The sequence below is a fragment of the Lutjanus erythropterus genome, chromosome 12, assembly GCF_056507025.1.
Source record: "Lutjanus erythropterus isolate fLutEry1 chromosome 12, fLutEry1.hap2, whole genome shotgun sequence".
Lineage (NCBI taxonomy): Eukaryota > Metazoa > Chordata > Actinopteri > Lutjaniformes > Lutjanidae > Lutjanus > Lutjanus erythropterus.
The window spans coordinates 40001-62500 of NC_139328.1; the positions used below are offsets into that span (position 1 = coordinate 40001).

Sequence of the window (22500 nt, forward strand, 5' to 3'; positions counted from 1 at the left end):
GTGTACTGATCAGTGTATTGATGAGTGACTGACCTCCTTCCCTGTACTGATGCAGCCGTTGATCTCACTGATGATTCCTCGACTCAACATCTTGAACAGAATCATTCGAGTTCGAGGATCCAAAACCTGCAGAGGAAGAAGAAATATTGTGAGTCTTCAGTGTTTTAAAGATTTAATTCAGATTCACTGAAGTCACACAAGAACAAACACACTAACCGATGGAGGCAAACCAACAACTCACTGACCGACATAAAATCACTGATTTGTTGAATGGAGTTTGGTTGGTTTGTGACATTTGTGTTATGTAACAATGACTTCCTGTTAGAAAAGGTGAGGTGGTGAAAATATGATAAACGTAGCATTTACTCAGACCTTTTCTAAATAAAAGCCTCTGTGTGTTCACCTGTTCGACTGTGGCTCGATCTGATTTGTCCTTCACTCTGTACCTGCAGAGAGCAGCCAATCACAACGTTAGTTTCATCGTCAGTCACATGACTTGTAATATAAGCAGTGCTGAGGTCAGTTCAGACGTACGTGTCGGCGTCTTTCAGTTTCTGCATCGTCGTCACTTTATTGATCACTGAGTCGGCGTAATTCAGTTTATCTGAAATCAAAACAATCAATAACATCAACTATTGATTTTCTACATTATGAGCTCATTCTGTGTTACTGTGTGTGTGTGTTACTGTGTGTGTGTGTGTGTGTGTATGTGTGTGTGTGTTACTGTGTGTGTGTGTGTGTGTGTGTGTGTGTGTGTGTGTGTGTTACAGTGTGTGTTACAGTGTGTGTGTGTGTGTGTGTTACAGTGTGTGTTACAGTGTGTGTTACAGTGTGTGTGTGTGTGTTACAGTGTGTGTTACAGTGTGTGTGTTAGTGTGTGTGTGTGCTACATTATGTTACAGTGTGTGTGTGTGTGTGTGTTACAGTGTGTGTTACAGTGTATGTTACAGTGTCTGTGTTACAGTGTGTGTTACAGTGTGTGTTACAGTGTATGTTACAGTGTGTGTTACAGTGTCTGTGTTACAGTGTGTGTTACGGTGTGTGTTACAGTGTATGTTACAGTGTGTGTTACAGTGTCTGTGTTACAGTGTATGTTACAGTGTGTGTTACAGTGTGTGTTACAGTGTGTGTTACAGTGTGTGTTACAGTGTCTGTGTTACAGTGTGTGTTACAGTGTGTGTTACAGTGTGTGTTACGGTGTGTGTTACAGTGTGTGTTACAGTGTGTGTTACAGTGTGTGTTACAGTGTGTGTGTGTGTGTTACAGTGTGTGTTACAGTGTGTGTGTTAGTGTGTGTGTGTGCTACATTATGTTACAGTGTGTGTGTGTGTGTGTGTTACAGTGTGTGTTACAGTGTATGTTACAGTGTCTGTGTTACAGTGTGTGTTACAGTGTGTGTTACAGTGTATGTTACAGTGTGTGTTACAGTGTCTGTGTTACAGTGTGTGTTACGGTGTGTGTTACAGTGTATGTTACAGTGTGTGTTACAGTGTGTGTGTTACAGTGTATGTTACAGTGTGTGTTACAGTGTGTGTTACAGTGTGTGTTACAGTGTGTGTTACAGTGTCTGTGTTACAGTGTGTGTTACAGTGTGTGTTACAGTGTGTGTTACGGTGTGTGTTACAGTATGAGTGTTAGTGTATGTTACAGTGTGTGTGTTACAGTGTGTGTTACGGTGTGTGCTACAGTGTGTGTGTTACCCAGGTTGATCTTGTGTTCATATTTCCTCAGAGCTTTGTCAGATGGAGTCGACGGCAGATTCTTATTGGACGGATTCTGTCTGTTGGACTGACCAGTGAAAACACACAGATCAACAGTCATGTGACACACTTATTAATAATCAGTAGGGATGTAATGATACATTCAATTCACAATTCAATAAGATTTCCGATACTCATGAAACAATTTTTTCACTTTTTTTTTTTTTGAACAGAATGAGCTTGCAGACAAATTATGACTGAAAAATATTCCTGGAATTATTTCTCAGACAAAAAACACAACATGTAATGCAATGAATGTGTATTTTAATATATATATATTTAAATATATAAAAAACTACAACATATTTTTGCTTATCTTTAACAAATTAAAGAGAATCCCTTTTAATTTATATTTTAGTCTCTAAGGTAGAGTAAACTGTGCGAAACAACCCAGATGTCCTCTTCTTAAAAGTGCAACTGAAATTGTATTTTATTTTACACAACAAAAAATAAATAAAAATTGGATTTTTAACACAAATTCCACATCAATATAATACATGAATGATACAAATAAATGAAATCTCTTCAAATAAACAAACTAAGGCTTGCATGTTTTCCTAGTTTGTAAATCTTCTGTCCCTTTAACAGTTTCTTTGCTTGTTGACTTGAACTTCTCACTGTTTCCAGGTGACATGATGCATCATGTTGGTTGTGTTACCTGCGATCTTCTCGCTCTCTTCATTTTTAAACACAGGAGTTTCTATCTTAAACTGATCTGAAGGGCACCAATCAGATGAGAGTGTCCTCATTAATTTACTGGTGAGTTTAGGTCAAACATGCAATAAGCCTCACTCCTCCATCCTCACTCCTCACTCCTCCATCCTCACTCCTCCATCCTGACTCCTCACTCCTCACTCCTCCATCCTCACTCCTCCATCCTGACTCCTCCATCCTCACTCCTCCATCCTCACTCCTCCATCCTCACTCCTCACTCCTCCATCCTCACTCCTCCATCCTCACTCCTCCATCCTCACTCCTCACTCCTCACTCCTCCATCCTCACTCCTCCATCCTGACTCCTCCATCCTCACTCCTCCATCCTCACTCCTCACTCCTCCATCCTCACTCCTCACTCCTCCATCCTCACTCCTCCATCCTCACTCCTCACTCCTCCATCCTGACTCCTCACTCCTCCATCCTGACTCCTCCATCCTGACTCCTCCATCCTCACTCCTCCATCCTGACTCCTCCATCCTGACTCCTCACTCCTCACTCCTCCATCCTCACTCCTCCATCCTCACTCCTCCATCCTCACTCCTCACTCCTCACTCCTCCATCCTCACTCCTCCATCCTCACTCCTCCATCCTGACTCCTCACTCCTCCATCCTGACTCCTCCATCCTGACTCCTCCATCCTCACTCCTCCATCCTCACTCCTCACTCCTCCATCCTCACTCCTCACTCCTCCATCCTCACTCCTCCATCCTCACTCCTCCATCCTGACTCCTCACTCCTCCATCCTGACTCCTCCATCCTCACTCCTCCATCCTCACTCCTCCATCCTCACTCCTCACTCCTCACTCCTCCATCCTGACTCCTCCATCCTGACTCCTCACTCCTCCATCCTCACTCCTCCATCCTCACTCCTCACTCCTCCATCCTCACTCCTCCATCCTCACTCCTCCATCCTGACTCCTCACTCCTCACTCCTCCATCCTGACTCCTCCATCCTGACTCCTCACTCCTCACTCCTCCATCCTCACTCCTCCATCCTCACTCCTCACTCCTCCATCCTCACTCCTCCATCCTGACTCCTCACTCCTCACTCCTCCATCCTGACTCCTCCATCCTGACTCCTCACTCCTCACTCCTCCATCCTCACTCCTCCATCCTCACTCCTCCATCCTCACTCCTCACTCCTCCATCCTCACTCCTCCATCCTGACTCCTCACTCCTCCATCCTCACTCCTCCATCCTCACTCCTCACTCCTCCATCCTCACTCCTCACTCCTCCATCCTCACTCCTCACTCCTCCATCCTCACTCCTCCATCCTCACTCCTCCATCCTCACTCCTCCATCCTGACTCCTCACTCCTCCATCCTCCATCCTCACTCCTCACTCCTCCATCCTGACTCCTCCATCCTCACTCCTCCATCCTCCATCCTCACTCCTCCATCCTCACTCCTCCATCCTCACTCCTCCATCCTCACTCCTCCATCCTCACTCCTCACTCCTCCATCCTCACTCCTCCATCCTCACTCCTCCATCCTCACTCCTCCATCCTCACTCCTCACTCCTCACTCCTCCATCCTCACTCCTCCATCCTCACTCCTCACTCCTCCATCCTCACTCCTCCATCCTCACTCCTCACTCCTCCATCCTCACTCCTCCATCTCACTCCTCCAGCTCTGTCAGAGACACACAGTCGGTCTCGCAGAGTCGTCGGCGCTCTGCTCTTTAAAACTGGCATCGCGTTTCATTTTTCATCTCAACCGATTTCCGTCATCACACGATGCATCGTTACATCCCTGATAATCACTTAGATTGATCGGAGTGTGTCTCACCTGACTGTTGAGACTCGTCCTATTGTATCTTTTCGTCAGGTCGCCACCTGGTGAACGCCACGCCCACTCTTCATCCTCCTCTTCATCCTCATCCTCCTCATCCTCTTCATCCTCATCCTCCTCCTCCTGCTGCTCTGATGAAGGCTGCATTGTGACATCACTCAGCTGACTCTGCACAGACAACAGTTCTGATTGGCTGCTGCAAACAAGACAGAAACAGTTAGAAACATCCAACATGGCCGCCAACAGCTGGTAGATTTTCATTAAAACTGTTTTGTTTCTTTTGATGTTTGTCTTCAGTTTGATGAGCAGAACAATAATTAATAAAAAACTTTATATGAATCAACAACATGAACGTTTGTTTGTGATTCATCAACACTTTTATTCTGCGCTTCCGTACGGTTCATCATCATATACCATTATTTTCACTGACGATTAATCTGCTGATGATTTGATCAATTATTACATCATTTTTATTACTCAGCTGTCACTTGAAAAATGGGTCCAAACATGTCAAGCACTCGAACATACGCACACATTTATTTTTTCCTTTCCTGTTTTTATTGAACATAATTTTAGTTTTAATTTGTTTTGAAAATGGCTGCTTTTATTCAAAATGATCACGTCCCTCCAATAATTTGACCAAAATAAAAAAAATGCGGAGAACTGGAGAAAAAATGAGTGTTTCTCTGCTGAGTCATCATCAGTCAGCTAACTAACTGTTAGCTTCTCAAATATAACGTTTTGGTTAGCTTCTTGGCTAACACTAGCTAGCAAACAACATCATGTTTGAACTTTTCTTCATCTGCTCATAAAACTTGATCAGTGTCAAAGTCCAAGACGTCGTCCTCAGAAACCCGAAAAGAGAATTACAACTTTTTTTCTTAAAAAATGGTGATTAATCAGTTATGAAAACATTTGACAGTTAATTTCATAATGGATTAATTTCTGCAGCTGTAGTTTTAAATTGTTCTCCGCATGTTGCTGTGAATGAAAATGAGCTAAATAAAGAGAATAAATGGAAAACTTGATGACTAAAAATTAATTATTCAAACAACATTTATAGGAAAGATTCTGTTCCAAACTTATTGATCACTATAATCACAACATTTTTAAATACCTCGTTATCGATATACCCATGTTTCACAGCAATCACACTTAACAAGGCCGCATTCCATTCAGGTCAAACACAGTCAGAGCAGAGGGCTCTGCTACACTAAATGGAACAGGACCTTAATGGGAGTCATCGGTAACACCTCTCTGTTTACTGTCTCTTATCAATATGAAAAGGATCTATTGTATAGATGACTACTGGTGCTTTGAAAACACGAAAATAATCAGATTACTGATCAATAATCATCAATACTGTAGATATAATGGCATCACTTTACTGTAATGCAGCCTTTAAAACAAGGAAAAGACAACACTCATGTAAAGTTCCAATAATTGATTGATTATGAATTGATTATAAAATTGATCGCTGATAACCGATTTATCGTTTTGAGGCAGTTTTCTGTTAACAAAGGTCATTAATCGATAAAGAAAATAACTGTTACAGGAAAGATTTGAAATTAAAATTGCAACTGACAAAACTTTAATGGGATCAATTAATTAATTAATGATTTGAACGATTCTCTGCCTTCAGCCTATTAAATGTGAATATTTTCTGGTTTCTTTTCTCCTCTCTGACAGTGAGTCTGTGGTGGACCAGCTGATCAATAAGTGATCAATAACTGATTATCATCTGATCACCTCCATGGAAACAAGAAACTTCTAAATAATGAAACATGTTCGAATAAAAACCACAGAACCAATAAATCAATAACCGTAATCAATAATCACCGACAGGCTCTACTCTGAGTACTTTTACTATGGAATATTTGAAGTAACTTAAGTGTGCGTGAGTACTCCGGAATATTTACCTGTCCTCCTCTGCGTCATCAAACTGTCCAGGTACGGAACCGACCACCGACATGACGTCACAGCCCAACACTGAACCACAGCTACAACCAGAACCGAACCAGAACCAAACCAGACCGTCCAAAATCCTCAGCAGCTCACAGCAGCGTGCTTTCTCCACTTCCGGCTCTGAACACGTGACTACGGCGAGAGGACAGGGGCGTTTTAGCGAAATGTTGCCCCCTGTGTTATCATGGTGAAGAGAATACTCTTCTTCTGTGGTTTTAACGATTTAAATAGACTAAACAACAGGAAATATTAGTTTCAACTTAAACATTTCAAAAGAAGAGTCCAGCTTGTAATCCAGTCTTCTTCTTCAATGTTTTTATTTGAGCTTTTACGTTGAAAATCCCTCAGAGGAAGCGTGTTGTAGCGGTTAGCTTCAGGCTAGCTTCCTGCTCTGAGAACTCTGTAAATTTAACTGAAGTTTTATTGAAGATGTCTGTCGATCTGGATCAGACTCCGCGGTCCGTACTGGTCTGGGAGAAGTCCAGTTTTCTGAACCAAAAGAACCGGATTAGTTCCCAGGTGGAACAGTTCCACTTCAACTACAAGGTACCGTTAGCGGGTTAGCACGTTAGCTTCGGCTCTGCAGTACAACGCTGTTAGCATGTTAGCTGTAGCCCTGTTAGCATGGGTGACAGGAGCATGTGATGAGCTAGCAGCTAACATGCGAACAGAGCAGCAGGCACGAAGCTTCAAAATAAAAGCCTGGATTCAGAGTTTAAAATAACAACAGAGAAAAATTGTTATTGAAATAATTTGTAATCATTCATAATAATAACATGACTGATATGATCACTATCATCATTTAGTTTTAAAGCTCATGTGGAAAATGTGTGTTGTCGTCTACAGCAGAGACTTTTTACGTAGAGCGTACGGTGGACCAGACGGTTATGCTTTTATTCTGTCAGGCTGTACTGGAAAGTGTGGTCAGATCATGTCAGCATCGTTTGGAAACCTCACTGTACACCTGAAATCTAAACTGGCCCGTCTGATGCACAGAGCTCCTCCAGTCTGTTCTTCAGCAGGTTCCCAGGATACTGACTGTTCCATCACGTGTCCTGCATGTAGAACATGAGTTCTCTGGCAGACGATTCAGGCTGTAAACCGATTTAAATATTCATTTGTTTCTGCCTCCATTAAACTTTTGAATAATGATGTTTGAGGCTGCAGAAGTTTCATGGTGTTTTTTACTACAACATCTGTAATGTGCCATTTATTTATGTGGTTTGTTTTGTCACACTGTGGAGGCGTGTTGTGTTCGAGTCCAAAACAAGTTTCCCTGTGGGGACAATAACGTGTATCGTATCGTATCGTATCGTATCGTATTATTAGTATTCATGAAGAAATCACTGCAGTAAGAACAGGTTAAATACGATATAAAGTTTATCAGACATCAACACGTGTTAAAATAAATATATTTATAACTAACAACAACAGCACATTTGTTTAACGTCAGAAAATGTATAAATGAATAAAAACACCTGAGGAATGTGTGCTGGTGCAGTGATGAGCTGAGCTGTTTTACCTGTGCAGGTGTCTGTGCTGCTGCCTGAGTGTAGCTCCGCCCCCTCTCACCTGGATGGTGTGTTGAACAGTTTTAACAGTTTCTACCTGATCAGACAGCTGCCCATACATGAACTGCTGGACGGAGACTTTCTGGAGACCGCCGTGTACCAAGGTAACACCTGAACACACCTGGACACAGTTTACAGTTATTGAGGACATTTCTATATGAATGTTTATGTGAATATCAAGCCTTGCCTCTGTCTCACGTCTGTCTCTCTGTCACCTGTCTGTCTCTCAGGTAGTGTGTACGGTCTGTCATACAGGACGAGGATTGATGAAGAGAACTGTGTCGCTCTGATGCCAAACGGTAAAAACTCTGATGGTGTCATCAGTAGAGTCACGGTGGTTAAACAGCGATCAGGCAGGTGTTTCGTTTTGTTTGAGTTGTCAGTGTCACCGCCCTGTTGGACAGGTGACGCCGACCTGAAAAGAGATCCGTGTTCACAGTGGAGCCGCAGGTTTTCTCAGTATCCAGATTTCAGATTTAAACTCTGATAGTGAACTCATCATGTTAATGAGGTCATGTGATGAAGCATCTGGAGACACACCTGCATGAGATCAAATAAAAACACAAACTACAGATGACTCATCCAGAGGGTTGAACTACAGGAAGCTCAACACAGTCAGACTTTCTCTGTATGATCTGGATCAACAAATCCTAAAACCTGGATCAGAGATAACGGGGATCACGATGGTGGTTATCAGCTCTCTTTGTTAATCCAGACTTTCGTTTCACATAAAAGGGACGTTTGTTTCATTTGACTCTTCTTCCTCATGAAATGAAGCGATCGAGCGTCTTACTGAAGTCAAAACCATCAAGTTGTTATAATTATGAGCTGTGGAAAAAAAAACATGACAAATAAAGCAGGAGAAGAAGAATGATGTGAGAAAATGACTGATGGACTAAATGTGGTCTTAATGCTGCCGTTTATTCTAACATGAAAACATTAAACAATAAAAGTCCATCCAGCAGATTTAAACATGATGAAGTCTGTCTGACTCTGTCCTATGATGACAGAGACGAGGACGTCACTGAAGTTTTTCACCAAACCAACGTAAAATGAGTGGAACTGATTTAAGATTGTCTGTGATCAATGATGATCAATTTTCTAATCAGTGATCTGAGCTGCAAAATCACAGACAAAACAGAAAACAGTAAAAAGTCTTCAAAGTGTCTGTAGTTGCTTCATCATTATTTTACTGTGTGGATTATAAACCATGTCAATTTAAAGAGTTAATATGATCTGGAGCAAACGGGGAAAATGACTCTGCATCACCAAACAGAGGTTACCATGACAACGTGATGCTGCTGTTTCATTATGTTTCATTTTTACATTATATGGATTCGTTCGGTGATATTATGAACATTCAGCTCAACAACTCTTCATTGTTAACTTCCTCCCTCAGTTTAAAAGTTATATCGCTCATAAACAACCTTGTTAGAACAATAATTAGTTAAAGAACGGTGATTTTTACAGACGATTAAATCTGAAACTCTGAACATAACCTGCTGCTGACCAGGTGATGAGTTTAGCATCAGTTACCATGGTGATCATGACTCTGAACATCCTGGATTAGACTCAACATGTCTCGCTAACACATTAATCTGTCTTCGTAGTTTCACTCCTCAGGTGTGATGTCACAGTGAAGCAACAGTTTGTATTGACGATGAGCAGCTTAGTTTCTATTGGTCGTCTGAACACCTGTCTCTCTGTCTGTTCGTCTGTCTGTATGCAGGCCGCCTGTCTCTCTCTCTGGACAAAGACTCCTTTGAGTTGTTGGGAGTTGAAGGGAAACCGTCCAGATTCAACCACAGAATGAAGAGTAGATATGGTATGAGCAGTGACATCATAATGACATCATCATGCCTGTCATGTGACAGCGGATGTCATTAAACACGCTGCAGTACTCTTGACTGTGTAATGTGTGTACTATGTGTACTGTGTGTGTACTGTGTGTACTCCAGTTGTATCTGTGGACCTGACCGAGAGCCACATGGCGCCTGATGGGCGGGGCTACCAGAGACTTCTCACAGGTCTGAGGTCACGACTCCAATTGAAGACCGACTTCCTGCTGTCACATCATCCAGGTGAGATGTTACTTCATCAACAGGTCAGAGGTCCCTGTTAGCTAATGTAAGCTAATGCTACATCATTAGCATTGTTGGGGATTTTATCCTTATATACATAAGAAGGAGTCCAACATGTCTGACGCTGAAACTGGTTTAATAACATTTGGCCAGTGAGAATGAAGAGATAATCAGTACATGTTCTGTCCTGATGTCTCCTGATGTGATGAACCTGTGTCCAAATAAGGTCAGAGCCTCTGTTCTGTAAATCCAAACACAGGAATTATGAATAGACGAGATCTGAGACCAAAGTTCAACATCCCTGAATCCACAGCTCCGAGTTCTCCAAACCAGATTACACTTACGTCTTCTCTGTTCAGAGACAAGACAACACGTCTCTGTCCTCAGCTGCTATTTTAACACTATCAGGTTGTTCCTTTGTTTATCTGAAAGGAGAAGACGGCTGCATCTACTGTCTGGAGGAGAGACAGTTATCCGTCAAAGTTAGTGTAGGTCTCTAAATGTCTCCAAGGCCTCAACATAATGTCTAAAGATTGGAAAATTCCCTAACAAGCATTAACCTAAGACGTAAACACAGCCGCATGTGAAGCATCGGGTCACTTGACGACTGTCGATCAGTGTAATCAAACACACATTCAATCAATCTGATGTGTAACTGACCCGTCCCGCCCCTTTTTGCTCTGTGCTCCAATAATGGTTAAGCAAACTTGGAGCCTCAGTCAACTTCCTGTTTTCCTGTTAAGTGTTCTCAGATCTGCTTTGCACTCTCAAAAAATCCAAAACACTAGCTAACTCACTAACGATTGATGCTGATTAGCTAGCTAGCTATTTATCATTTAGCTAACATTAGCTCACTCAAGACATGACTGTATATAAAATACAGTTTGTCTTTTACAGGTCCTCCAGCCACATCTTTGAACCATCGCTTCAACATAGACAAGTCAACATTATCACATCTTCAGTCAGTTAATGTTAGCAAAATGCTAACTCACTAGCTAGCTAATCTACATGAGTCATTAGCTATATAGCTAGCATTTTGGGGGTTTCTTTTCAACATTCGACAAATCGACACAATTAAGTCATAAGTCAGCTCATGTTAGCTAAATGCTAACTCGCTAGCTAGCTAATCTGCATCGATCATTAGCTAGCCACCTTTGTGTTTTGGGACTTCTTTTCTACTCAGATGTGTCGAGCACAGAGCAGATCTAAGTACAGGAAACAGGAGCGGACAGAGTTCACCAAGGTTCCAAGCTAGCTCAACTGCCATTGGAGCGCAGAATGAAAAGGGGCGGGACTCTCCTCTAGACAACCGTTACACGCTGTACGTCATTACCCACAATCCCTGTCCACTGTGTGTGTGTGTGTCCTGTAGGGGGTGCAGCCTCTCTGCAGGCCCTACTGTCTCGTTACGATTGGTCGGAGCACAGACCTGAGGTCAGCAGTCACACCCTGACAGACCTGTCCAGCCCCACCCCTCAGTCATGTGACCCTCACAGCTTCCTGGAATGGATGGGAGCCGTGGATGCCCACATCAGCTGGTGAGAGGACAGACAGCCGCCATGATCATGTGACCTCCGCCATGTGTCTTCCGCTCACTCTTCTTCTGTGGTTTCAGTGAGAACTCATCCAGCAGCTTCCTGTCCTCTCTGGTCTGTCCTGAACCGAAGACAACACTGAGTCAAGCCCTGAGCGTCTCCGTCTGCGGCCTGCTGCTGCCTCAAGATGTCCACCGCCTCATCCAGCAGATCAGGTCAACACTTTATTATCGCCTGACACTTTATGGACCAAACAACTGATCAATCAATGGAGAAATGATTGACAGATTGATCACTAATGAACACTGATCATTACAGGAAAGAGAAAATAGGTCCAAACGTGGAGCACATGGACGTCCTCCGTGTCTTTCCTGTAACAATTGTTTGTCTTTATTGATTGACAAGATTGCGTTGTCACCTGTCCTCAGGTGTTACCTGGAGCAGCCTCAGTTGGAGTCGTGGGTGTCGCTGACTGTTCACGGTTTCGTCGACAGTCCGGTGTCGTGGGGCGGCCACGAACACGGCGTCCTCAGGGGAGGAGAGAACTTCTACAGTTTGCTCATGTTCCACGACCACACCTACCACCTGCACCAGGCCACAGGAGCACATGACACCTGTCCACCCTGATGATGTCATCACATGACGTCATCAGTTTTATGTGAATCTGCTTGGGTTTCGTTATAGAAACCCGTTTCAGGTCCGTTTGGATCCAAAGAAGAAGAAAAGTTGAGTTTGAGTTACAGAATATGTTGAATCGTTTTGATGTGAGAGCTGCTGCCTGCAGGTCGCTCCAAACAGGAAGTTTGTGTCACATGATCTTTTTTTTTATTATTATTTTTCATTTCTGATGTAAAAACTGATGGTTTTGTTTGTTAATATAAAACTTTCACCAGCTGAAAGAAAAAAGTCTTCTGTTGTTTTTGTTGTTGCTGTTTTTATTTCATTTACAAACAGAAGAATCATTTTCTAATAGTTTTTATTATTATTTTATTATTTTTTCATAATTATGAAGAAACATTTTGTTGTTGGATTTTTAGTTCAAAAAATGAAAACGTGTAAATATTTGTTGAAACATGAAAATATTAACATTCAGTTTCTTGCAACTCATTTTCTTGAATAATTACAGAGAAAACATTCAAAGACGATTAAAGATAAAAAGTTTCCAGTTTATGATTCAGCAGAAAAACACGAAGACATATTTACTGTCTGATGTTGAGACTGTTTCAGAGGACAAGCTTACTGTCTGGTTGTTGGACAGAAAAAAAGTTTTAAAAATATTTCCACTGCGTTTCAGAATTCAGACTGTTGATGTTTGTTTCTCACAGACATTCAGCTGTTCACACTGTCCTGCTGTCAGTCCGTCTGTCCATCTGTCCGTCTGTCCGTCTGTCCGTCAGTCCGTCTGTCCATCTGTCCGTCTGTCCGTCTGTCCGTCAGTCCGTCTGTCCGTCTGTCCGTCAGTCCGTCTGTCCATCAGTCCGTCTGTCCATCTGTCCGTCTGTCCGTCAGTCCGTCTGTCCGTCAGTCCGTCTGTCCATCTGTCCGTCTGTCCGTCAGTCCGTCTGTCCATCAGTCCGTCTGTCCGTCTGTCCGTCAGTCCGTCTGTCCATCTGTCCGTCAGTCCGTCTGTCCATCAGTCCGTCTGTCCATCAGTCCGTCTGTCCGTCAGTCCGTCTGTCCATCAGTCCGTCTGTCCGTCTGTCCGTCAGTCCGTCTGTCCATCAGTCCGTCTGTCCGTCTGTCCGTCAGTCCGTCTGTCCATCAGTCCATCTGTCCGTCAGTCCGTCTGTCCATCAGTCCGTCTGTCCGTCAGTCCGTCTGTCCGTCAGTCCGTCTGTCCATCTGTCCGTCAGTCCATCTGTCCGTCAGTCCGTCAGTCCGTCTGTCACATCCACGTGCTGAACTGTTACACTAAAGGGAACTATAAGTAAACAAACTTGACCTGCAGTCTACCTGTCATGGACAGCGTGCTGTCAGTGGTGTTCGGTCATGAGAACCACAGAACCTTCTAACTGGACCACAGTGACATCAGCAGGAACGTTTCCCTGGTGTTTCAATGTGCTGGAGTGTGACGTTAGCGGTCCACATGTCCTCGGCGAGTCTTGGTCTGGAGACTCGTTCAAGACGTGTTGATGTTTACATTAGATAAGAAGGAGACTTTAGCCTGAAACTGACTGACTGTCCGATGATGCGACACTGATGTCACTGCTTTATGTAACATCTGATTCATTCATCTTGTTATTCTGGAAGGCTGGAGTCAGCTGACACTGGGCGAGAGGCGGGTTCACCCTGGACAAGTCGCCAGTTCATCGCAGGACTGACACACAGAGACAGAACCACTCACACCTACGGACAATTTAGTCACCAATCCAAGGAAGCCGGAGAACCCGGAGAGAACCCACGCAGACATGGGGAGAACATGCAAACTGTACAGAAAGGCCCCGCCCCGGGGGATTCAAACTCAGGACCTTCTTGCTGTGAGGCGGCGGTGCCGCCCTAACATCTGATTGGCCGTCTCAAAATAAGATCTCCATCTACACACATGACCTCACATCATCAAATTACTGCAAATCTGTGGACGCCATCATGAAAGAGAAAATATAAAATCAAAGTTTCTCCTTTTTGTTTTGACAGGAACAGTGACATGTTGATTTGATTTATTGATCTCAGGAGACAAAAAACAGGACATTGATCTTCAGTTGTTGAGTTTTATATGAAACAAACAAACAGAAGGTGGTTTACTGAAACGAGTCTGTGTTTAATTTTACATGTCTGCAGACCTGAACCTGCTCAGATCTGGTTCACACCGTCATGTGACTGACAGGCCACGCCCACACACTGCAGCACCTCTGTGGTGCCAAAATGTACCCATAATTCATCGCTGTCAAACTGCTGCATGATCACACGCATTTAATTAAAGTCCTTCACATCATCCTGGTAATTTATCAGTTTGTCCAGAGGGCGGCGCTACAGGACAGACAGAGGACTCAAAAAAAAACAACATGAACCAAGTCCACCGCAGGAGACATGAACGTCAGCGTGAGGTCATATCCTGTTTGTTTATTCCTCCATGTATAAACTCATCAGAGGGATTCTGGGAGCAGGTCAGAGGTCGCCTCCATTTAAAGGAACAATCCAACCTTTTACAAATCCTTTGGTTCTCTGTCACAGATCAGTTTCATCTCGGTGTCCGGTACACACTGAGGTCCAGGACTGTTAGCCTAGCTTAGCACAAAGACTGGAAGCAGGGGGAAACTGCTAGCCTAGCTCAACACAAAGTATGGAAGTAGGAAGAAACTGTTAGCTTAGCTTAGCTTAGCACAAAGACTGGAGGAAGGGGGAAACTCCCACTAGAAATCTGCCACTTTAAGCAGTCATCGCTGAGCGGTTTCCATAGAAACTTTCAGATTGATTTAATGATCTCTTTAAACCCTGAGAACTTCTGTTCAGGTTCTTTTCACTCCATCCCAGGTTCCCCCGCCCTCAGTCTGGTCTGACAGGAACAACAGTCATGAAAATATAAACATATATCATTTTTAAATCTCTGATAACCAGTTCCATGTTTCCTGACGTTCTCACCCAAAGCTGAACACCAGAGGGCCAAGGGTGGAACCCTGTGGTACCCCACAAGTGAGATCGAGAACCAGAGGATTTACAGAATGGTCTGACTGTGTTTAAATTAAAGTTCTGCTGAAATTATAACTTAAATGTTCCAACAAAAAGGAGGAATTATTCAGTGTTTCTCATCCATCTCAGGATCTGTTGAGTCACTGCTGGGTTCACGTCCAGGTTCTAGCAGAGTTCAGTTCTCCTCTGTAAGTACTGCAGGATCGCGTCGGTTCCCTGCGATGAGCCCCAGACTCTCTTCAGGGCTTCACACTCGCGCTCGTTGGCTTGTTCCAAAGCACCGCGGCTGGTGTTCCTCATCAGGGCTTTAGATTCCCGCAGAACCTGCAGGGCAAGACGTGGAACCAGCATCAGGACAGACAGAAAAACAAGGTAGAACTAACTGACTTTTAGAACATATAAAGTGGTCACAGCATGTTGGTGTGTTCTGTATGTTCTCTATATGTGTCTGTGACTGACCAGCGAGTCGACGGTCACCAGCTCTTTGATCCGCAGCATCACTTCCTGTGTGAAGGTTCCTGGCCACAGAACCTGAGAGACCAGACCTTTAGAACATGCCTCCTGAGCCGTCAACTTCCTGCCACTCAGCAGCAGCTCGTTAGCCTGGAACAGAACAGAATGTTTTAATGTGTCCTAGAACAGAACAGAACATCCTAACTTGTCCTAGAACAGAACATTTCAACAGGTGGACTGACCGAGGCGAGACCCATGATGCGAGGGAAGGTGAAGGATGAGCAGGCGTCGGGCGTCTGGCCGTAGGACATGTATGGTGTCTGGAACCAGGCCTTCTCATTGGCCCAGACCACGTCACAGAGCGGCAGGATGGCCGCGCCGAGGCCGAGCGCCGGCCCATTCACCGCCGCCACAATCGGCTTCCTGAACTGGATGAACGTGTTGACAAAGGTCCTGAGGCAGATGAGACAGAGGTCAGAGGTCAACACTGACTGCACATGCTGTTGACATCAGGCAGGGTTTCTATAGCAACCTTTCCTTCCCAGTGGGCGTTACCTGATTGTTTCAGCCATCTTGATGCTCTCCTTCTTCCTGTCATCTGTCAGGCGTCTGATGAAATACAGGAAGTCGAGGCCACAGCAGAAGACGCTGCCAACGGCACTGAGTAACACCATTTTACTGTCATCTGATGCTGCTGTCGCCATGGCGCTCTGGATCTCCTTCATCACCTATTGAGGTGGAAGAGACAATAGACAACAGTAACCATGACAACAGTCCAGACACTGACACCGGGACACACCACATCACATGAGCCTGTTCAGGTGTTTGGGGGCATAGTCTGACCTCGGGATTCAGTTTTTTATTTTGAGGGGTGTGGTCTAGCATGTGGGGGCGTGGCCTCACCTCAGGGTTGAGCGTGTTATTCTCGGAGCTCTTGGTCGACAGCAAGATATGAGTGAAGCCGTCCTGTTTCTTGACCACAATGTCACGATATCGGTACGCACTCTCTGTCTGTCGAACACTGAACCTCAGGCGTTTGTCAAAAGCGGAACGTTCCTCCAGACGACGTTTCCCAGTTGCAGTCGTTGCCCCAGCAACAGCACTCTGCACAGCTGACATCCCATTGGCAGCAACAGCCTCCATCATCGATGAGTTACCTGTAGGAGTGAGAACGTTGATATAAACTGTTCCAGAGGAAAGAACCAATGAGCTGGTAGAACATCTTTAACTCCCCCCTGATAACAACAGAGCAGAACTTCAAACAGTCCAGTCATCTGATGGCTACCAGCTAACTTTAGCCAAGTGTTACCCAGTCAGTGTGTGAGTGAGCTAAAGCTACACAACTGTTGAGTCTGTCATGTTTTGGTTCAGCCCTTAAACTTTGAACAAAGTAAACTCACATCAATCATTTTCTCTGAAAACACTTAACTGTGAGCAACAGATCTGAAATCCACAGGACAGAGTTAGCTGTTAGCTGTTAGCAGGCAGCAGAGTCCTCCTGTGTGTTTGTCTGGAACTACCAAAGCTAACAGAGCTAAGAGTTCACTGAGCTAACAGAGCTAACAGAGCTAACAGAGCTAACAGCTAACAGAACCAACAAAGCTAACAGCTAACAGAGCTAACAGAGCTAACAGCTAACAGAACCAACAAAGCTAACAGAGCTAACAGAGCTAACAGAACCAACAAAGCTAACAAAGCTAACAGAGCTAACAGCTAACAGAACCAACAAAGCTAACAGTGAAACAGCAGACAGAGTTGTGTTCAGAGGAACATGAAGTTAACAGTTAAGATCTTTTCTCTTCAGTCAGCTGTTAATTTATAAAACTGGATCCAGCAGGAAGCTGAACAGACTCAGCTGAGAGGTGAAGTCCCGCCCCTTCAGGTGGACCATGGGACCAAACGATACGAACATTTGTAAACAGTGAGATTTTTATTTTTGGATCCCGTTTGAACTGTGATGAATCTCACTGGTGATGTTTAAAGTTTAAAAGATCATTTTATAAGTTAAAAACCTCTCAGATTCTATGAAACTGTTTAAAGTCACAGTTCACCCAACAATTGTACAGTTGTACTGGATTCCGCTGCAGTTCAGTTTTCTGCTGAAGCTTCAGGAGTGTTTTGTGAACTGGAGATCTTCATCATCCTCACATCAGAACAGGAGGAGACACTGAGGGAACTTTCATTTTTGGGTGAACTATCACTTTAAGAATCAGACTGTGAAGAGACATCATCAGAAAGACCCTGAAGTCACGTATGACTTTCTCCACCAAGCTAACGCTAGCTGCTGAAGCTAACGTTAGCCGCTGAAGCCATGATGTCTGTGTGTTTTGGTACCAGGATGTAGTCACATGACCACCAGGTCTGTCTCTGATAAAAGAAGCGGATAAGAGAACGTTACAGGTGGCGGCCATGTGAGTTCAAACAGGATCAATAAATAATTTGTCACTCCATTAACTATCGTTCAGATTGTTTCTGAAGTTTGGTCTCATGGTGAATGAAGGAGGGGGTGGGACTTCACCTCTCTGTGATGTATGACATCAGGCGAGGTGGCATGTTGGCCAATGAAAAGGCAGCGATGCCACAGTGCAAGTCGACTGTACGGCTGACTCAGTGTTTGACCTCTGACCTCACCTGAGCCACTAAGAGAGCGCATGGCAGCAGGTGTGATGGGCACTCTGGGTGGAGGTAGGGGCAGTGGGTTCTGGGGGCGGGGCCTTGTCCCCATGCGGGCCCTCTCCTCTCCAGGCCCCAGCTGGACTCCGGCTGGTTTCTCCAGCAGGGCAACCTCAGGTGGGACCAGGTGAGCCTCCTGAGCTCCGCCCTCACTGGGCGACTCCTCTGAGTCCACGCGGCTGTTCATCGGACTCTTGGGGACCAGGATCTTGATGCCGGTTTTGGACAGGTCCACGCTGCGGCGGGCAGACCCACCCGGAGACGCCGATATGGGGCCGCTGCTGAACCTGCCAGCCAACGGGGGCTGCTGGGAGCTGACGGGGGCCGGACGGGGCAGGTGATGCGGGCCCAAAGCAGGTCTCACCTGATTGCAGTCTCCAGTTAAACCTGCACCAAGGTCGGTGGGCGGTGGCCTGCAGGGCGGTCTGTGGGCAGGGCTGCAGTGGGGGCTGGGCGAGCTGCGGGTGGAGCGCAGTAAAGTGTTGTCTCTCTGCCACTCGGCATACTGACGGTTGAAATCGTGGACGTAGATCATACAAGTGGACAGGTGACTCTCTGGCTCCCAGGTGTCCCCCTCTGAACCGTAACCTCTCCACCGGACCAGGTACTCAACCTTCCCCTTCTTATTCTTCCTCTTATCCACAATCCGCTCCACCTGCAGGACGGTTAGCTGAAGGTTAGCTTACATCACAGTGATGAGATATTTTTATTGCACGCTTCAGCAATAAAGCTAAAAAATATAATAGATTTAAGAGTAATGCTTATTTATGCTCAGAAATTCCAACATGCCACAGTGTGATTATATGACCCGTCATACGTTTAATAAATCAGCTGCAACGAGCTACAAACTCATAATTATTATAATAAACCCTCCTTTTTCTTTAGTTTTAAGGTACAACATTTCCTGATGACTCACTCTTTATCAAGTCGAACTCCTTAGTCTTAAATAATCATCAATGTGCTTCAACACGGAGCCCAGAGAGAGAAGACTGAGCTGAACTGAACCTGAGATTGTGCACAATCAATTTTTAAACATTTTCTGACACTTTTATGGACCAGACAACTAATCAATTAACCATAAAATGAATAAATAACAATAATCATTAGTTGCAGTGCTACAAAGGTGTTTTGTGTAGGTCAGCACGTCTCTGCAGCAACACAATCATTTTAGCAAATATTGCATCTCTTGTGATTTGAAAACTGTAGTACATCGAATATTGCAATTAAACAATATCCCAAATACTGTGCAGCCATGTGCTGATATCTTCTTTAATATTACATGGTTCATGTTATTTGAGTTAAGGACTGCTGCTTTGCTTTTGTTCTGTATTTGTACAAAATTCAAACATTCATTGTCAAAGACATGTTTAGATCATAACTGCTTCTTATTTTAAAGAAGGAAAACAGAAGCACTTTAAGTTAAAAGGAAAACTAAATGATATGGACACGTATGCGTCTGATTAATAATTCATAAAATTCTATTTTTTCTATTTTTTTAACATTGAAATAAACTTGTCATGGACATGTATTTGCCTTTAGATTGTGTATAATATATACAAACATATATCATCTCTTTCCAAACATATTTTTTTGAAAATCTCTTTAATAACTTCAGTGATGAATTAATCATCAAAAGTGATAACTAGTTTTTATCGATCAACCTATCAGTTAACTGACAAATTGTTTGAGAACAAGTTTTACTCACCTTCAAAATCTAATTTAATCTTATTTAACGTTACAATATCAATGATCAGCTGATTACCCTAATCACTTTCTGATCAATTTAAAGTTTGATCAAAGTTTTAAACTTAAGTTTTAACAGTTTAATGACCTGCAGCCTCACAGCCTGACACACATCATCATCATCATCATCATCACTCTGATCAGTTAGCACTGAGCTAACAGTGAGCTAACTAACAGAGCGCTAACTAACAGAGCTAACACGGAGCTAACTAACAGAGCTAACAGTGTATCCAGTCCCGTGTCTCTGCTCACAGACGGAGAATCTGTCCGCCGCTAACTGACCGTCTGTTCTACTTTTTCTCCTCCGCGCACAAACTTTTATAAAGTTACTCTGAACTCTGGCGTTAGCCGCCGTTAGCACGTTAGCATTAGCTCGCGTCACCTCGTAGAACTCTTCCGTAGCCATGGAGACTGTGCGCGTGCACGAGCAGCTTCCAGAAGCTTCTTCAGTCGAGCAGCAACATGAAGAAGGTGAAGATGAAGCTGATGAAGAGGAGACAGTGTATGTTCTGCTGTCTGGCGGGTTACTAACACACCGAACAGCTGTTTATCACTCTTCACTGCTGTTAGCTCTTAGCTGTTAGCACCCAGCTCTACACTAACATCCGCTCTGAGAGTCCCCTTCAAAATAAAAGCCCCATAGCAGCCGCTGACGGACTTTTATTTAAGAAACCGAGTTCTCTACGGTTTTTTTTTACCTGTTAGTTTATCAATAACCATATTCAAAGTATTTTAATTATTTTAAGGAGGTCCATAAAATGTCAGAAAATTGTGAAAAATAATCCTGTCAGCAGTTTGTGAGAAATAGGTCCAAACGTGAAAACAGGTGTTTGGACCTATTTTTCAACTAGTGATCATTCTGGCTATAATTTTCCCACTACTCCATTAGATGTTTGGTCCATAAAATGTCACAAAATAATGAAAATCAATTAATGAATCCTGCCACAATCTTGTCGACTCGCAGCAGCAGCTGGTCGCAGACAAAACTTTCATTTTCAGTCATTAATACTTAGATTCTAACAGCAGCAACGCAGGAAGACGACATTTTCTCTCGACTGTGTGGTTGACCACTCTGATGTGACTGGGTTTTACCTCCAGTTCATGTTGTGACGTAACCATGACGACAACACTAAAAGGGTCAATAGTCCACTCTTCTTCTATGATGTCAAATCTGGTAATTCAGTCAGAATTTGTGCTCTTAGTGTTAAAGTGTGTGAACTGTTTTTATTTTATTTCACAGACACGTTACAGACACTTTACAGACAGATGATGTCATGTTATGACAGTAAAGTTTTCTGGATCAGCTGTAGCTGAAGCTCTTCCTCCTGATCCTCTTCATCACTTGTCCTTTTTATCAGACCGTTTTTTGCGGTGCTTCGGTGATGGAGCTAACAGCTCTTCACCATCGTCGTCATCGTCGCTGCTCACGGAGGATCGGGCCTTACAGCACTGGTAGCAGAAGACGGTGGCGATGGCGAATGGGAAGCTGATCAGGAAGAAGCCCAGCAGCGGTGCATTGTGGAACACCGGCTGGACAGACAGACAGAGCACGGAAAGGTCAGAGGTCACTGAGACAGGGAACAGGAAACAGAGCTGATGACGGCAGGACTCACCATCAGGGTGATTCTGATGTCATATACGAAGCGCCTGGCACGCTGAGCGATACCGTTTCCTCCCTGACACTGAGAGAGTGAACAAAGACACGGATTAAAGTTTCAGATACCGAATTTCCTCAAATAAAAGCTGGTCTCAAATAATGGCCGGAAGAAAAACCTTCTTGCACGTTTCACAATAAAAGGCTTTTCCAGAAGTGAAGGATTGACGTCCACTGAAACACTGGGAACTTTTAATTTGAAACAGATACAGGAAGTGTTGAGTTTATATTAGCAGTGCACTGCAGTAAGTTTAACAGGTCAAAAGGGAGCAGATCAAAACATGGCTTCAATGACAAATATACTTAAACTTATACTCTGATTTATAAATAAAGACGTGCCTCTAATAAAGGCCTGCTTCAAATAAAGGCCTCCATCATCCTCCAGGCCAATCTGACATCATGGCTCACCTCGATACTGCCATCCTGAACCCCGTCCAGGAAGTCCAGGAGGTGGCGCTCCGTCTCCACGACACCCAGGGGCAGGAAGTAGCCATCATTGGACAGATTAACCACAATGAAGGAGGGCACGGTGACCTCACTGACAACAGCGAACCAATCAGAAACATTGCATTTAATCAACACATCGTCTGTTTGCATCAAAGTCGACTCACTTTCATGTTTCTAGTCATTAATGTCTGTAGTCATCAAGTCTTTAGTCAGTAACATATCTAGTGTTTAACATGTCTGGTCATAAATGTCTCTTGTCATTAGTGTCCCTAGTTACTATGTCTCTAGTCATAACAGAGGAGACAAACGTCCTCTTAGTCTTTACTGCAGTAGAAGTACAGATACTCGAGTAAAAGTAGAAGTACTGATTCAACTTGTTTATTGCAGTAAAAGTGTGTTGTTTCTGTTAAATCTTTTTTATTTTTATCTTATTGCTTTTTTGTCTTGTTATGATTTTTAAGTACTTTTTTTGTCTTCTTATGTC

At 43.8% G+C, this 22500-nt stretch overlaps 4 protein-coding genes and 1 long non-coding RNA gene across 8 annotated transcripts in view; 1 reads left to right on the plus strand and 4 right to left on the minus strand.

Annotated features, from left to right (window-relative positions):
• The window catches only part of riok1 (RIO kinase 1 (yeast)), a 14724-nt gene extending 8171 nt beyond the window's left edge, over positions 1-6553 (minus strand). For 2 of the 4 annotated variants that reach the window (XM_084731564.1, XM_084731567.1), the window contains exons 1-6: positions 6187-6553; positions 4265-4463; positions 1701-1788; positions 535-604; positions 404-446; positions 34-126 (exon numbers count right to left, since the gene is read on the minus strand). In XM_084731564.1, coding sequence (XP_084587690.1) covers positions 34-126; positions 404-446; positions 535-604; positions 1701-1788; positions 4265-4463; positions 6187-6239 — 546 coding nt within the window. In that variant the 5' untranslated portion in view covers positions 6240-6553. Of the gene's footprint in view, positions 1-33; positions 127-403; positions 447-534; positions 605-1700; positions 1789-4264; positions 4464-6186 lie in introns of those variants that run through there. The other 2 variants (XM_084731565.1, XM_084731566.1) reach the window with 2 other exon arrangements.
• Positions 6554-6642: 89 nt separating this feature from the next.
• rpp40 (ribonuclease P/MRP 40 subunit) lies at positions 6643-12166 on the plus strand. The gene is made up of 8 exons (XM_084731568.1): positions 6643-6778; positions 7763-7907; positions 8034-8102; positions 9533-9628; positions 9762-9884; positions 11257-11422; positions 11500-11634; positions 11848-12166. Exons 1-8 carry the CDS (start codon positions 6662-6664, stop codon positions 12044-12046), a joined length of 1050 nt encoding a protein of 349 aa, XP_084587694.1. The 5' UTR covers positions 6643-6661; the 3' UTR covers positions 12047-12166.
• A 2293-nt stretch (positions 12167-14459) lies between these two features.
• LOC146317199 (uncharacterized) lies at positions 14460-14778 on the minus strand. The gene is made up of 2 exons (XR_014771617.1): positions 14725-14778; positions 14460-14677 (listed from the first exon to the last, which is right to left on the minus strand). It is a non-coding gene; the product is annotated as an uncharacterized LOC146317199 (long non-coding RNA).
• A 133-nt stretch (positions 14779-14911) lies between these two features.
• cdyl (chromodomain protein, Y-like) lies at positions 14912-20528 on the minus strand. The gene is made up of 7 exons (XM_084731341.1): positions 20298-20528; positions 18131-18827; positions 16403-16656; positions 16055-16227; positions 15742-15952; positions 15506-15649; positions 14912-15370 (listed from the first exon to the last, which is right to left on the minus strand). Exons 1-7 carry the CDS (start codon positions 20319-20321, stop codon positions 15212-15214), a joined length of 1662 nt encoding a protein of 553 aa, XP_084587467.1. The 5' UTR covers positions 20322-20528; the 3' UTR covers positions 14912-15211.
• A 640-nt stretch (positions 20529-21168) lies between these two features.
• The window catches only part of LOC146317201 (protein disulfide-isomerase tmx3a-like), a 13217-nt gene continuing 11885 nt past the window's right edge, over positions 21169-22500 (minus strand). The window contains exons 12-14 of the mRNA XM_084731343.1: positions 21978-22107; positions 21529-21597; positions 21169-21445 (exon numbers count right to left, since the gene is read on the minus strand). Coding sequence (XP_084587469.1) covers positions 21254-21445; positions 21529-21597; positions 21978-22107 — 391 coding nt within the window. The 3' untranslated portion in view covers positions 21169-21253. The remainder of the gene's footprint in view (positions 21446-21528; positions 21598-21977; positions 22108-22500) is intronic.